A 14664-nucleotide genomic window follows, 5' to 3' on the forward strand; every position below is an offset into this window, starting at 1 on the left:
TTCTTCATCATACGCACGCATGCTTAAGATATGGGTTAGCAGTTGGAAGCACTTGTTGCTTTTGTTGAGGACCTGGCATTTGGTTCACAGCACCCACATGGCAGCTTCTACCTACTTGAAACTTCAGTTTCTAGGGATAAAAAACACTCATACATAAAATAAAAAGGTATAAATCCTGGGCCTGGAGAGATGATCCAGAGTGGGCTACAACCTTCTGTGACTCCAGCCTCAGGGAATCTGCTGTGTTCTTCTGGCTTCCACAGGTACTGCAGACAGACACACATGCAGGCAAAACACCCATACACATAAAAATAAATTAAAAAATCTTAAAAACCAAAACCCTTAGAATCTGAATATGACAGCATGTCTGAATGGCTTACTTCACTTAATGTGATAATCCATGGTTTCATCTGTCTTCGTGCAAATGCCACAAATTATTCTTCATGGCTTAAAAAAATACTTCATTGGGTGTATGCTATAGTGTTTCATCCACTCATTCACTGATGGGCATCTAAACTGGTTCCATCACGGCTATGGATGTACAAGTGTCTCTGTGGTGTGTAATGTAGACCAGGCTGGCCTCGACTCACAGAGATCTGCCTGCCTTGCACCACCACTACCCAGCCCCACATTATTGTAAGTAGCTGCTAGTCTGTAGCTAAATTGTTTCAAACAAAACTTTATTTAAAAGACACTAGAAAAAGACAGGTATGATGGCAGCACTCTAGAGCAATAAGCAGGAAGATTGGGATGAGTTCAAGGCTAGCCCCAACTAATAGGTTTGAGGCCAGCCTAGACTACATAAGGCCCTATTTCAAACAAATGAATAAGAAGTAGCAAAAATTACACCAGCATATTAGTTTTGCGCACTGCAGTCTCTTCCTAAAAACAGCTATTACAGCTTAATAGAACGAAAAAAAAAATAATCCTGGAATAAAATTTGAGCAGCTAGTTGGGTGGTGGTGGTGCATGCCTTTAATCCCAGCACTTGAGAGGCAAAGGCAGGTGGACCTCTGAGTTCAGGGTCTTCCTGATCTACAAAGAGAGTTCCAGAATAGCCAGTGCTACTCAGAGAAACCCTGTCTTAAAAAATACCAAACCAAAACAAAAAAGTTGAGCAGCTCATAACAAAAGAAGTGACATACGAAGTTAAGGAATTTGTGAGCCGGGCGTTGGTGGCACACGCCTTTAATCCCAGCACTCAGAGGCAGGCGGATCTCTGTAAGTTCGAGACCAGCCTGGACTACCAAGGGAGTTCCAGGACAGCCTCCAAAGCCACAGAGAAACCCTGTCTCGAAAAACCAAAAAAAGAAATTTGTGAACCTCAATTACTGTTTTATCGTTTACTAAGAGAATATGAAAACACAGAAAACAAACATAATCTTTGGAAAAGGTAGACTTTTAATAACTGCTTTTATCACCAAGTTAATCATGCAGTTACAAAGTAGTTAGAAATTTCTGAAAGGGTATTGTTAAAAAAAAAAAAGCACTCATTCTTATATAAATAATATCTGGTACTTCTGTGGAACACTCCTGTTCAAAGGCCCTGGCCAATGACTCCCCAAACTAAAGTCACCTCCAGGCAGCCTCCAGCCTGCTGTGAGTGAAGAAGCGTGCAGAATGCAAAGCCTCAGAAGCAGGGCACGCAGTCAGCTGAGGGCCACTGACTGTGCTCGGAGCCAGCCAGACTCCAAACAGGGAGTCCAAGGGTTTTTCTGGGACACCATTTGAATTATGGTTCAATTACTAACACAATAGATCTTCAGATGGGAGAAACAAGTCATTTTCACGGTAAGTAGGTTATTGCTCTCCCTGGACTGTGCCACAGGTTCCCCAGAGTCCTCGTCACCTGCAGGTATGAGGAGAGTGCTCCCATAGTGCCACGTTGTCTCTCCTGGACAGCAATGCAGTGCCAATGAGCTATATAAACGATACTGTTATGTTATAAAAACTAGCTTCTTCCATGTTATGCTTAGGCATTCACTGCTTGAGTCAAGGTTAGGCTTAAGTGATTAAAGGCAATTTTATTACAGCAGCATGTACTAATTTTATTCTGAAAGAATAAAATACATAAGAGAAATAGCTTTTATTTTTGTTTGCAACTTAGAAAACTGAGTTATTTTGTAGATGTAAAATAGCAATAACTCATTTAAGGACCATGCCACCTTTGGAAAACGCCACACACCCATTCTTTTATGTGTCCAAGTTCCCAGACTTGTCCAGAAGTGGCTGAGTACTCTTGACTGCCTTCCCTGGCAACAGCGCTGACCCTGTTGGGAAGGGCCCAGAGCAAGGCAGCACAGCCAGGAGGCAGGCAGGGACTTAGAAAAAGTACCTCACTGGCTTTCTGATACACGTGATTTCTACTTTTACACATCAGCTTGTACATGATCCTCTAACCTAATCTCTCTTAAGGGGCTGATTCAGACTGACTTGCTGAGAACAGTGTCCATTAGCTAATGAGTCACAAGAGCAGATTTCTGGGGTTACATGTAAACTTGTGACAGGTCTGCAGAAGTTATAGGTGAAGTGGGTGGTAAAGAAGTTAGTGGTGACCTGTCTATGTGAAGGTCACGCCAGCTTCGTTGTACACCTTGAAGACTTTCTCGATGGCATTGACATAGGCAGCTGTTCTTAGGTCCAATCCCAGGTTATACTTCATGGCTGTGCGCATAATTTGCTGGAATGAAGGAGAAAAGGCAGTGAGACCAGGCTACGAAGACAAAAGGTTCACGTGAAGACCTGGTCCTAGTCATCCATCCCATGACCAGGTAAGACTCGGACAACTGAAGACAAAAGACTGTGGCAGCAGAAATGTTTCTAGCAGGAGCAACAAATTTTCGGCTGTTATTGCCCAGGGAACAGCAAGAAATTACTCCTAAGAACTACAGATGTGAATGGTTTCTCTGTCTGTTAGCTATCCCGGAGCTGAGATCACATACTTAGTGACTGTTTAAAATAACTAAGAACAGGGCATTGGGAACATTCTAGAATTTCAATGATGACAGCTAGACAACCTTGTGAATATACTGCAGGCTGATATTATTCTGTGTATGTATATATGCTATGTGTGTGTGACGCTCATGTGCCAATCTGCATGTGGGTATCAGAGGAACCCTTGGTTGTCTCCTTCTACCACGTGAGCCCCAAGGATTGAACTCAGACTGTTAGACTTGGTGGCAAGAGCCTTTATCCGTGGAGCCATCTTGCCAGTCCATTATAGTGTCTTAATTATATTCCAATTTACACAAGCAGCAAAACCAAGCACTGATTTTCCAAGCATGTGTCCCTAATTACAGCACTAGGAAGGAAGAGGGATGGCGATAAAGAGCTCAACCACATCCTCAGTTACACAGTGAGTTCAAGGCCGGCCTAGGACACGAGACCCTGTTTTAAAATAAAACAAATACCAAAAACCCAGCAAAAATAGTACACTGGGAAGCGCCACCTTCTTCAGCAGCGTCTGTCTACTCTGCTTCAACCTGGAAAGCCAAATGGACAGAATTCGGTCAAGACGCAACAAGTCTTCATCCCAGCCCTTGGGAGGGAGGCAGAGACAGGCAGACCTATTTGTGCTCAAGGCCAGCCTGGTCTACACCTGAGAGTTCCAGGACAAGCTGGGGCTATATAGAGAGACCCTGTCTCAAAAGACAAGCAAAAAACAAAGTCAGAAAAACTGTATTCAAACTGTTTTTGTTACATGTAAGGCCCTGGTGTAAAAAGGGTTCAAGTAGTTAAAAAAAAAAGTAAAAAATTTCTTACTTAAACCAAATTTTATAGTAAGTCAGGATTTGGGCTATTGAATAGTGATCTGGTTTGGCCAACTACCTTTTTGGTAACAGTCAACTGAAAGCTTGTACTGATGATAAAACAGTATTGGGGGCCAGGTAACTGCCTCCCAAAACACAATCCGCCTGCTAGGACAGCATGGATATCTGTATTTCACACTACTAACACAAAAGCGGCTATCGTCTGCATACATACCCTGGCAGATCTCTCCATGGTGTAGGCCAAGCCAGAGTGCACAATGTCTTTCTCAGAGGCACCCTGTGAGGAAGAACATTAATTTAATAATAATACATCACAAGATGCTTCATGTCTCTAGAAGAATACCAAGGATTAAAAGTCAATATTGCAGCACTACAGCAAAGACATATAATTTCTGTACTCTACCAGTGTATAATAGAAAGCTAGACAAATCACATTTTCTAAACACAGTTTAGTTTTAATGGTGTTGGGCAGCAACAAAAACGGCATGAAATAAGATCATGATGGAAACAAACATAGAAAAGAAGCCCGAGGACAGGCAAGTAGTCACATCAGCATCCCCCCCACTCAAGGTATTCCACAGCTGCTGTCCTGGCACTCTCCACCCTCCCAGTGAGCAGGACCACCAGACACAGAGGGATATGGCTAATGCAGACAGCAGCTCTGGGGAGATTGCCGTGTACTTAGTAGCCCAGTGCTGGCGGATCTAAGAGCTTTCTGTTTCTATAGGCTCTTCTATCTAATTTGTTTCTTGGAGGGATTTCTTTAAAAAATTAAGTGTAGTGCCAGGCGTGGTGGCATATGCCTTTAGTCCCAGCACGTGGGAGGCAGAGGAAGGTGGATTTATGTGAGTTTGAGTTTGAGGCCAGCCTGGTCTACAGAGTGAGTTCCAGGACAGTCAAGGAAGGCTATAGAGACAAACCTTACCTCAAAAAGCAAAACAGAACAAACAAAACAAAAGCAACAAAACGGCTTAAGTCATTACAACTCCTAATGTGATACAAGACAGCTATACAATATGTATCCTAAGTGCTAGATAGAAACCTGAAGTGGGTTACCAAAAGAGTGACCTGTTCTGGCCAGACATGTGGTACATGCCCGTGGCTCCAGAACTTGGAGGCGGAGGGAGGAGGGGCAGGAGTACAAGCTCATCCTCGGCAAATCACACTTACATTATGCTCTGTTTTGGTCTGTAACATTAGGGAGATGAAACCAACTTGCTTAACAGGCAGAATAGTACAGTTTCTCTCACTAATCCATCAAATATTTATTGAGTAAAAATACTATGTCCTAGGCATGTTAGGCATGTTCAGGCATTAGGGACACGGCAATGAACAAAATAATCAAAATCCTGTGTTTTCATGGAGCCTCTGTGTGTGTACATATGCATGAATGACACATATATGCAGACGTTAAGTTCACAGCAGCCCTTCCAGCTCTGCCTCTTGAGCTCCAGGGCTACAGATACAAGACAGATGAGACACACACACTTGTAAGTCACTGTCTGGCAACGGATGCCTCTGAAGAAGACAACAGCCACGGGGGCTGCACACAGCCAACAGCATCAGCGGCCCCTCCTCAGCTCTCCCTCCTCACCCTCCCCTCTTCAGCTCTCCCTCCTCAGCTCTCCCTTCCCACCCTCCCCTCTTCAGCTCTCCCTCCTCAGCTTTCCCTCCTCAGCTCTCCCTCCTCACCCTCCCCTCTTCAGCTCCCCCTCCTCAGCTCTCCCTCCTCACCCTCCCCTCTTCAGCTCCCCCTCCTCAGCTCTCCCTCCCCACCCTCCCCTCCTCAGCTCTCCCTTCCCACCCTCCCCTCTTCAGCTCTCCCTCCTCAGCTCTCCCTTCCCACCCTCCCCTCCCCTCTTTTTGCTGTCTATGGTACTACAGCACTTTATAACTCAACATTTTTAAAATTTTATTTACTTTTGCTTTATATGCATTGGTGTTTTAGCTGCCTGCGTGTCTATGTGAGGGAGTCAGAGACCCTGGAACTGGAACTACAGATGGTTGTGAGCTACCATACGGGTGCTAGGAATTGAACCCAGGTCCTTTGGAAGAACAGCCAGTGCTCTTAACCACTGAGCCATCTCTCCAGCATAACTCAACATTTTCAAAAGAGTTATATCTATCTGCAGTATTGGTGGAACAAAGGTATGTCAGTTCAACTGAGACAGTGAGTTTAAAGACCTGCTACTTGGGAATAGGGTTGTAGATCAGTGAAAGAGCACTTACCTGACATGCATAAGGTCCTGGGTTCAAGTCCCAGTACCACAAGAATAGAACAACATAAAACAGTTACGTTAAATATTTTTTCCCATGCATGTATGCTATGCCTTTGTAGCCCATATTTCCTGTAATGTCCTGGTAAGCTCTTTGTAATGTGTATACACCACTGAAACATCCTGCCAAGAACTGATTGATTTATCTTTTCTAATCTGTTAACTCTATGTGTTCATAGTTTCATATAATTCAGTCTCATGTTTATCTTTCAATTCTAGTTTTCTGAAGCTTGAGTTAAAAAGTATGGTAAGTCTTCATGATTATGTTGAATCATTAAGTACCCAAAACAGAATTACTTATTTGTCATTATTTTAAGAATGGAATGACCAAGTGTAACCACATAATTAAATTATGGCTAACATCCTTTGATATTACTCCATTTAATGTACCCAGCCTGAAAGCCAGGGCAGGAACATGTGTAAAATACCGCTCTGGTTTCACCACACTCACCGATATCCTGTCCTGGAACTCTGCTGTAGGGACCACAGGAATAGTTCCACCATGCTTCCCAAATTTCCTCTCTAAACTCTCTTGAACAGACACTATAAAAAGCCAAGACATCAAGACAAGACACTATTAATACAGGGAGAAAATAAATGTAGAACTTAAAATAACCTATATATGTATAGCCCCAAATTAATGTTTTAGAAATCTTGACTCCTAATGACACAGAAGGGTTAATTATTAAACACTCAGTAAGGAGAAGCCTGCCAAATTCCTATAGAAATGTGAATTTAGGTCATGGCTCTGTTTCCATAACACCCACCACAAGGGTTCCCTACTCTTGGCTCTGCTAAAAAGGAAATTGTGAGGGAAGAGAAAAGGACACAGAGGAACATTCTCAGAGTGGCAGGGCACAGGAACACAGTTGGAGGTCTTGCTTTATTTCAGCTGGGTGAGAAATTCTTAAGAGTTGAGTTTACTCTGGTCAAATAAAAACTCTTACCAGAGGACGCAAAAAGGGGTTTCCACATTAGGTAGCACTTCTTTTAATTAGTGTATAAAAGAATGGGCTTCATTATAACATTTTCATAAATGTTAGCTAAGATTTTTCTTAGAGCAACTAGAGATAGGGACAAATAAGATCAGTGGTAGAGTTCAGGTGTAAAAAAGACTTTATAGTATCACTAATTTATAGATTATATTTGGGGACAATGACATTATAAAAGAATATGTTCTTTTGCTCTATGAGCCAGGAGACAGAAAAACTGTTTTCTGTTGTTAGGTAAGGTCTCTTAGGCTTATCAGGGAAAGGCCTCCTAAGTGTGTATGCTTTCCCAACTCTCTCTTTGGCCCAAAGGACAATTTTTGGGGACACAAACAAGGTTACAAGAACTCACTGAGCAAGTGGTAGTTAGAGTCCCTTTCGTATTTGAAGGTCAATCGGCCATAGCTGACATGATTTAGATTCTTCAGCCACTCAAAGTAAGACACTGTCACTCCTCCAGCATTTAAGTAGAGATCCTATACACAAAATGTGACATGGAAAATATAAAAAAAGTTAATAAACGCCAGGCTTGGCAGTACCTTTAGCTGTTTCGCCCTCTTGTCAGGCTCAGGAACTCCATTTTAAGACCAAGGTGGACTAAGCAGCATCTGTGATGGCTAGTTATGCCAACTTGACACAAGCTAAAGTCATCCGAGGAGGGAACCTCAACTAGGAAAATGCTTCCATAAGAAAATGCTTCCATCTGTATGCAAGCCCATTGAGCAGTGGTTTCAACCTTCCTAATGTCATAACCCTTTAATACAGTTTTTCATGTTGGTGACCTCCAGCCATAAAATTATTCTTTGTTGCTACTTCATACCTGTAATTTGTTATTGTTTATGAACTGCAATGTAAATATTTTTGGAGACAGCCATTTGCCAAAGGGGTTGTAACCCAAAGGTTAAGAACTACTACTGTAGGCATTTTCTTAGTGATGTGGGAGGGTCTAGCCCACTGTGGGAGGCTCACCTCTGGGCTGGTGGTATTGGGTTCTGTAAGAAACAAGGCTGAGCAAGTCAGGGGGTCAGCAAGCAGCTCCCCTCCATGTCCTTTGCATCAGCTCCTGCCTTCAGGATCGTGCCCTGACTTCCTCTGACGATGAAGAGTGATGTGGAAGTGTTGTTTTGGTCACTGTGCTTCACAACAGTAGCAACCCTCACTAGGAGGACAACAAACACGGCAAGCGTACCTTAGAGAGCACTGAATGACTTTGGCGATAGCTAGCTTATTCTTCCATGATCTCAGACTCAAGTGCTGGTTCACCAACCAGTGGACAGATGCTGCCTCACAGGACGATAGCATTACCTTTGCCACCACCTTAAGGCAGCCTATTGCAGTTAAGTGAGGTTTTTTTTTCTTTCCCAAGACAGGGCTTCTCTGTGTATCTTTGGAGCCTGTCCTGGAACTAGGTTTTGTAGACCAGGTGCTGTTGAACTCACAGAGATCGACCTGCCTCTGCCTCCCAAGTGCAGGGATTAAAGCTGTGCGCCATCACTGTTCAGCAAGTTTTTTGTTTTTGTTTTTTAAATGCATGCTTTCTGCAAAGTGGCTCTTCAGAGTCCATATTAAGTCCCAGTAACCTCTCTATTTTCATCCTAAACTCTGAATACATGTTCTTTGTAGTAGCAGGGAAAGACAAAAATTGCATGTGTGAGTATGTGAGTGTCTAGAGGCAGAAGAGTGTGTCAGACCCCTGGAGCTGGGGTACAGGCAGGCTGTGAGCCATTCAGTGCTGAGGCTCTGGACTTGCAAGAGCTCTACAGGCTCTTAATGGCTGTGCCATCTCTTTAGTCCTCACTTTTCCTTTTTCAGTAAAGCAGGAAGAGACATTCAAAATGCATCAAGTTAGGAACTGGGTCACAAAACTTAAGCAGTTAATTTAGAATTGCAATTTTAGCACAGTATACATTTACCTTAACTAGATTTTGAGGGTTACTTATACTTATTACAGCTGGAGAAAATGGTCAGGACTAAGAAAATGACTGGCGTATTATTACACTAACTTTGCTTCCAATCCTCCCCAGACACTGCTGGGAATCAAACCCTGAACTTCCTGTGTGCTCTTGCAAGGGCCCTACCACTGGGATCCAGGCCTTAGCCTTGTTGTCATTACAGTTTCTTAAGATTAAGCATTTACTACAACTTGTGACGCAGTGGGTCTCCTGCCAGCTGCTAACAAAAGAAATGATTTCCAGAACATTCCAAGGAACACAAGTGTCCTACCGGGATAACCATGATGTTCCTTTCCAGGAAGATCTTATCGGCCTCTGGAGTGGTTGGTCCATTGGCTCCTTCGGCAATGATCTGCAAGAGAATTGGGACATTCACAGATGTCAGGGACACCCTCGTAGGAAAGAGAGGAGCTACAAGGAAGAATGTATTTTCAGGTAAAAATCAAATTGCTCTAAAAGTGTATACAACTTTATTTTATTTTTCTGTTTCTCTAACTTTAGAGCCATCTCTCCAGCTCTTGATCAGGCTTTTTATGACATCTCTAACGTCATTTCACACCGAGATGCTGGTTTGTTTTCACAAGGGTTTTACCTTGGCTTTGACTTTGGGTGCATTGGACTTGGTCAACTGCTTCTCGCTGGCTGCAGGGATTAGGATGTCACAGTCAGCCTCCAAGATGCTTCCTTCATAGACCTTTGCTTTGGGGAAGCCCAGAATTGATCCATGTTGCTGCAATTGATTGAAAATTAGAATTAATGGCTACAACGGAGTTTAAATGCTGTCTTCAGTGCCTATTTTATAAATAAGAGCTCTTTGAGAACAAGGTATGTGGCTCATGCCTGTAATCTCTGTAGTAGGGATGCGGAGACAAAGAGATTGCTATGAGTTTGAAACCAGTCTGGGTTACCAGGGAATATAAGGCCAACCAATCATACATAGCAAGGCATGTCTAAAGAAAAAAAAGCAAAAAAACAAAAAAAACCAAAACCCAAACAGGAAGAGGCAAGATGATCAATCTAAGCTTGAATAGAAAAAACCCCAACCCTACCACCCAAACATAAAACCAAAAGGGAGAAGAAAGAACACTCAAGGTTCCTGCCACCAAGCCTGATGATGAGTTCAACCACCCAGGATCCATGTGGTGGAAGGAAAGAGCAGACTCCTGCAGGGGGCTTCTGACCTCCAATTGAATGCCACAGCACATGAACACATAATTAAAAAGACAAAGAAAAAAAAAACCCAAAAACTATTCTCTTAAAAATTTTAAAAGACTGCCAGATATCAAAATAACATACCAACTTGAAATCTTCAAGTTCCTTCGGGTCAATACCATCTGGATTCCATATGCTCCCATCAGATTCACCAACACCAACACATTTAGCACCAAAACGATGTAAATACCTCATAGAGTGCAGGCCCACGTTACCAAATCCCTGTGAAAGAGAATTATGCAAGACAGACTTGATGCAGATAGTACAAGTCAATTCTGACCAACAGAAATCTATACTCTGATAGTTTATGTCCGGGAACAGTAAATGCCTTATGGGAAAGAGAAGCAATGTACTGAATGGTCTCCTCAGTGACAAATTCCTATGATCAAGAATCTGAAATCCAACCTTCTGTTACCCATGAGATTGAGACCTAGAGAAGTTTAGTTAGCAATATAAAGAACCCACACCAATGCAGTCAGAGCCTAGCGGTCTTATGACTGTACATATAAAGGTATGCCTCTATTTTAAGGAGATGCTAACCCTAAACTTCTAAGTGAAATACATGCTGACACAGGAAACAAATGTAGGTCAATGTGAAAGCATTTCTGCACATCTGAAGTGGCCTTTCCCATTCTAAATGTGTTTTTATGCTTGAATAAGGACAAAAGAAGTGTTTCATGAGTCATATCAGGGTTAAGAAAAAAAGATGTTTCAGTCTAAAAACCATTCTAAAACCTAACAAATTCTCAAAGAATCTAATTTTTTAAAATGTGTATCAGTTATTAAGAAAACAAAAGCTGGGGGCTGGTGAGATGGACGAATGGGCAAAAGCACGCATGCCCAAGCCTGACAACCTGAGTTTAATTCTTGGAGTCATCTGGGTGGAAGAAAGGACCCCTGCTCTGCCCGCCAGTGTACCCTGTAGCATGTGTGCCTTCCCACATAAGCAAGCAAACAAACGTATGTAGCAGAACAAAATCAAACCCCAAATTACTTTACCTGAACAACAAATGTCTTATCGCCAAACCCTGGTGTCATTCCTAAAATGCTCATGTAAGAAGCTTCATTGATGAAGTTTTCAATTCCATGGAAAACTCCACGGCCAGTAGCAGAGATGCGCCCATGGATACCTCCTTGACTGATTGGTTTACCAGTAACACAGGCATGTGCATTGATATCCTGTAAAAGAGGGTCAGAGATATAGTTCATGAATAAAGTGCTTGTTTAGGGTGAGTGAGGCTTGAGGTTTAACCCCTGATACCATGTAAGTAATAATAATAATATCATCTTTTGGGAGGAAAGGAGTCCCAATTTAAAGGAAGAATTAGATCTTTTTTTAAGACAGGTCACTGACCTTGAACTTGCAATCCTTGTTTAACCTTCTGAGTGCTGGGATTACAGGTATGTGTTACCATACATGGTACTAAATCCTGTTTCTATGATCAAACCAATATAACAAAGTGTATTCTCATTAGCTAAACATATTTTTAGTAAGAGTATGTGCAAGTTGGTGTCATGGCACTGCCTGTAACCCTAGCATTTGCTGAGGCAGGAGAAGCTCAAGTTCAAGGGTGCCCTGTTTATAAAAACACAGACTCTACAAGCTTGTGCAAATCTGAGTATGTGTGAGTCATGTTCATCTTCACCAACAGGGAAGGGCCTTTTCCAAATTTCTGTTCTTAGCACCCTAGTAAGGTAGGCTATTTTTCACAGAGAGAAAACAGTTTAGGAAATTAGTGTTATGCACAAATAACAATATCCTAAGTGTAGCTATGATTCAGCTTGAAGTTATTACTCCCTTCACAAAAAACCTAATCTACAGTAAGTCAGGGTTCACATTCTAATTGTCAAAACAAAACCCCAAAAACCCCAGAACCAGAAAAGGCATTACAATTTTCTTGAATGCAAAGATACTGTGCTATACTCTGTCAAACCAATTTTGAAATTTAACATGTTATTAAGAAACAAACAAACAAAAAGCTCTGGCTGGGACTGGTAGTACATGCCTGCATTCAGCACTTGTGCTGGGAAGCTGAGGCGGGAAGATCTTTGAGTTCAAGGTCAACCTGGCTTACACAGTGAGCTCCAGACTAGCCAGGGCTACATAGGGAAGCCCTGGTTCAAATAAAGAAAAAACTTCAACAGATGACATTCAAAAATAAATTTTAAATGGCGTTCATGGGCAGGATGCAGAAGCCTGTACCTTTGGGAGCTCTAATATCTGAAAAGTGGATGGAGGATGATTTCTACCTTTTTACCTTCTTTTAGTAAAGGCTGTGCAGGTCTTTTTCTTTACAAAGAGGCATAGTTAGTAAAATGGGGTCTTTAGGGCCTGGGCAGATGGCTCAGTTGGTAAAACACTGCTTTGCGAGTGTGAATGTCCCTGGGGCTTGCAGGCCGACCAGGATAGCCAAATCAGTGAGCTTTAGGTTCAACAAAAGCTCACTGTCTCAAAAAAGGAGGAGAGCAACTTGGGGAAGACATTGTTGACCTCGGGTCACACATACATATGCACACACAAAAGAAAAGGAGAAAAAAAAATGGGTTTGAGAGGGTTTCCCTTCCAAAGCACGGCACATTATAAACATAGCAAGTAGAACATCGTGAAACAGACACATTGATCATGGAACAGAAGAAATGAGAGGCAGTATGATTATGCCCATAAGACCAACAGAAGATAGAGAATTTTAGGCCAGGAGCAAAAGCATGCTTGCTAAATGAATTTATTATCTCTTGCAATGAAGCGCTCATCATACTAGCCCCCTGCCCAGAAGTCACTGGATTTTTACTCCTTTACTTAATTTTTACAGAGAACTTGGACTTGTAATACTTGTACAGTTACCAACAAAAAGAATGAAACAACTTTGAAAAGAAGGTAGTCCAGTAAAGCCCTCAGAATTAGTAGTTTTCCCACAGTTCTCTTTCATGAATAATTAAACACCGTGACCACAGAATTGCAAAGCTGGTGCTGGACAGTTCTAAATTGTGGAAATGCAAATGCTGGTGCTGAGGGAAATACCGTGTGAGCCAGGCCTGGTGCCAGCTGACTCCCCAGCATACCCAATGGTCTGGGAATCCAGGAGGTAGGGACCAAGTTCTCAGACACCGGTCAGTAGGGTTGGATGACTCCTCTACCTTGATCCGGGACTTTACAGATTCCCTATCAGTTAAAGATGAAATGGCTTTTACCAGCCCACTCCACCCAAGGTTTATTTGGCAGAGCCTCGTAAAGCTCCCTCACACTGCCACAGCTGTGAAAGAGCTATGATCACCGTGTACTGCGCACCAGCTCGCAGAGGTCAGCCCAAGAGCAAGAGAGCACATGCAGCGCCTCCTCATTTAGTGGCGTGCAAGCCAGGTGCAAGCGACGGTGACGCTCTACACTCGGCTCTGGGGGAGTCCATGCAGGACAGCTCTAAGCTTCAGTCTAACCGGGGCTACACAGCAGATACTGCTTCTTCAAAAGAGATACAAAGGTGGGGTGGTAGTCCAAATCTAACACTATTGTATGTCATTTCATAGATGGGTACAATTCACACGTGTAATAATTTTTTGTTTTTATTTTACCAAGGGCTGTGGACTACTTTAAGTACATTACTCTATGCAATCCTTCTAACAGTCTTAAGATTTTGTTGTTACTTTACATATTAGGACGCTAAAGCAGACTCCCAGATCACGAGGCTGGTGGGTCAGGGAGGCAGAACTAGAATTCAGATGGTCTGCCTGTGCGCTACACGGTACAACACTGTTAGGAAATGTGCCTCTCCGCCCAAGCCTACCTTTGGGCCCTGGAAAGACAACCCAATTAACAGCCAGATAACAGACCTTTTTCCAGGCAGCAGCGACCTTTTAGACTGCTGTCCCTTTTCTCTGCAATGTCACTTTCCTTAGCGGATGCATGTCCCTCTTTTCACACTCTCCTGTGGTCTGGGACCCTCTATCCAGCCCTCAGCAGTCCCACCTCCTGCTGTAGAGTGGAACCCTGAAGAGCTCGCCACAGCCTCTTTTCCAGGATGAAGACGGGGCAGGAGCTCTCCTTTCCTGCTGACTGGCTACAGCACCTGCCCCTCCCTGCCTTTCTTTCAAGTCTACTTGTCCTCTGCTCTTCAGGACTTCCTAGTACTTCCTTCTCCCCTCCTCCTCCACGGGTCCTCATCCTTCAGAGCTCAGAACATTTCCAGTATTTCCAAAGGCTCTGGTTAGGTCCTACTATCCCTTTTCATAGCTTTCAAACAGCTTGTACATTTGTCAATTGAGCACACACCTTGTATAAATGAATGTTTTTAAAAATTCCCCTTTTCCTAAGCCACCCACCCACCCAACTTCATGCTCTTGTGTTCTCTTTCTTTTTCAGAAATGAACAAATACTTCTTAGTCTATGATTATTTCATTTCCTAAGGTTTCACAGATTTCAGGGAAAAGTTACTCTCTCCGGCCCTGGGTTCATGAGACAGGGGCTGGGGTC

General features: G+C 42.9%; 1 protein-coding gene across 1 annotated transcript in view; it reads right to left on the minus strand.

Moving 5' to 3' along the window:
- Positions 1-1383: 1383 nt before the first annotated feature.
- Positions 1384-14664, minus strand: part of Glud1 (glutamate dehydrogenase 1) — a 31846-nt gene continuing 18565 nt past the window's right edge. Inside the window, exons 6-13 of the mRNA XM_005077633.4 lie at positions 11199-11378; positions 10284-10421; positions 9580-9717; positions 9259-9339; positions 7388-7511; positions 6498-6589; positions 3985-4047; positions 1384-2680 (exon numbers count right to left, since the gene is read on the minus strand). Coding sequence (XP_005077690.1) covers positions 2561-2680; positions 3985-4047; positions 6498-6589; positions 7388-7511; positions 9259-9339; positions 9580-9717; positions 10284-10421; positions 11199-11378 — 936 coding nt within the window. The 3' untranslated portion in view covers positions 1384-2560. The remainder of the gene's footprint in view (positions 2681-3984; positions 4048-6497; positions 6590-7387; positions 7512-9258; positions 9340-9579; positions 9718-10283; positions 10422-11198; positions 11379-14664) is intronic.

The sequence above is a fragment of the Mesocricetus auratus genome, unplaced genomic scaffold (assembly GCF_017639785.1).
Source record: "Mesocricetus auratus isolate SY011 unplaced genomic scaffold, BCM_Maur_2.0 Super-Scaffold_100006, whole genome shotgun sequence".
In the NCBI taxonomy this organism is placed as follows: domain Eukaryota; kingdom Metazoa; phylum Chordata; class Mammalia; order Rodentia; family Cricetidae; genus Mesocricetus; species Mesocricetus auratus.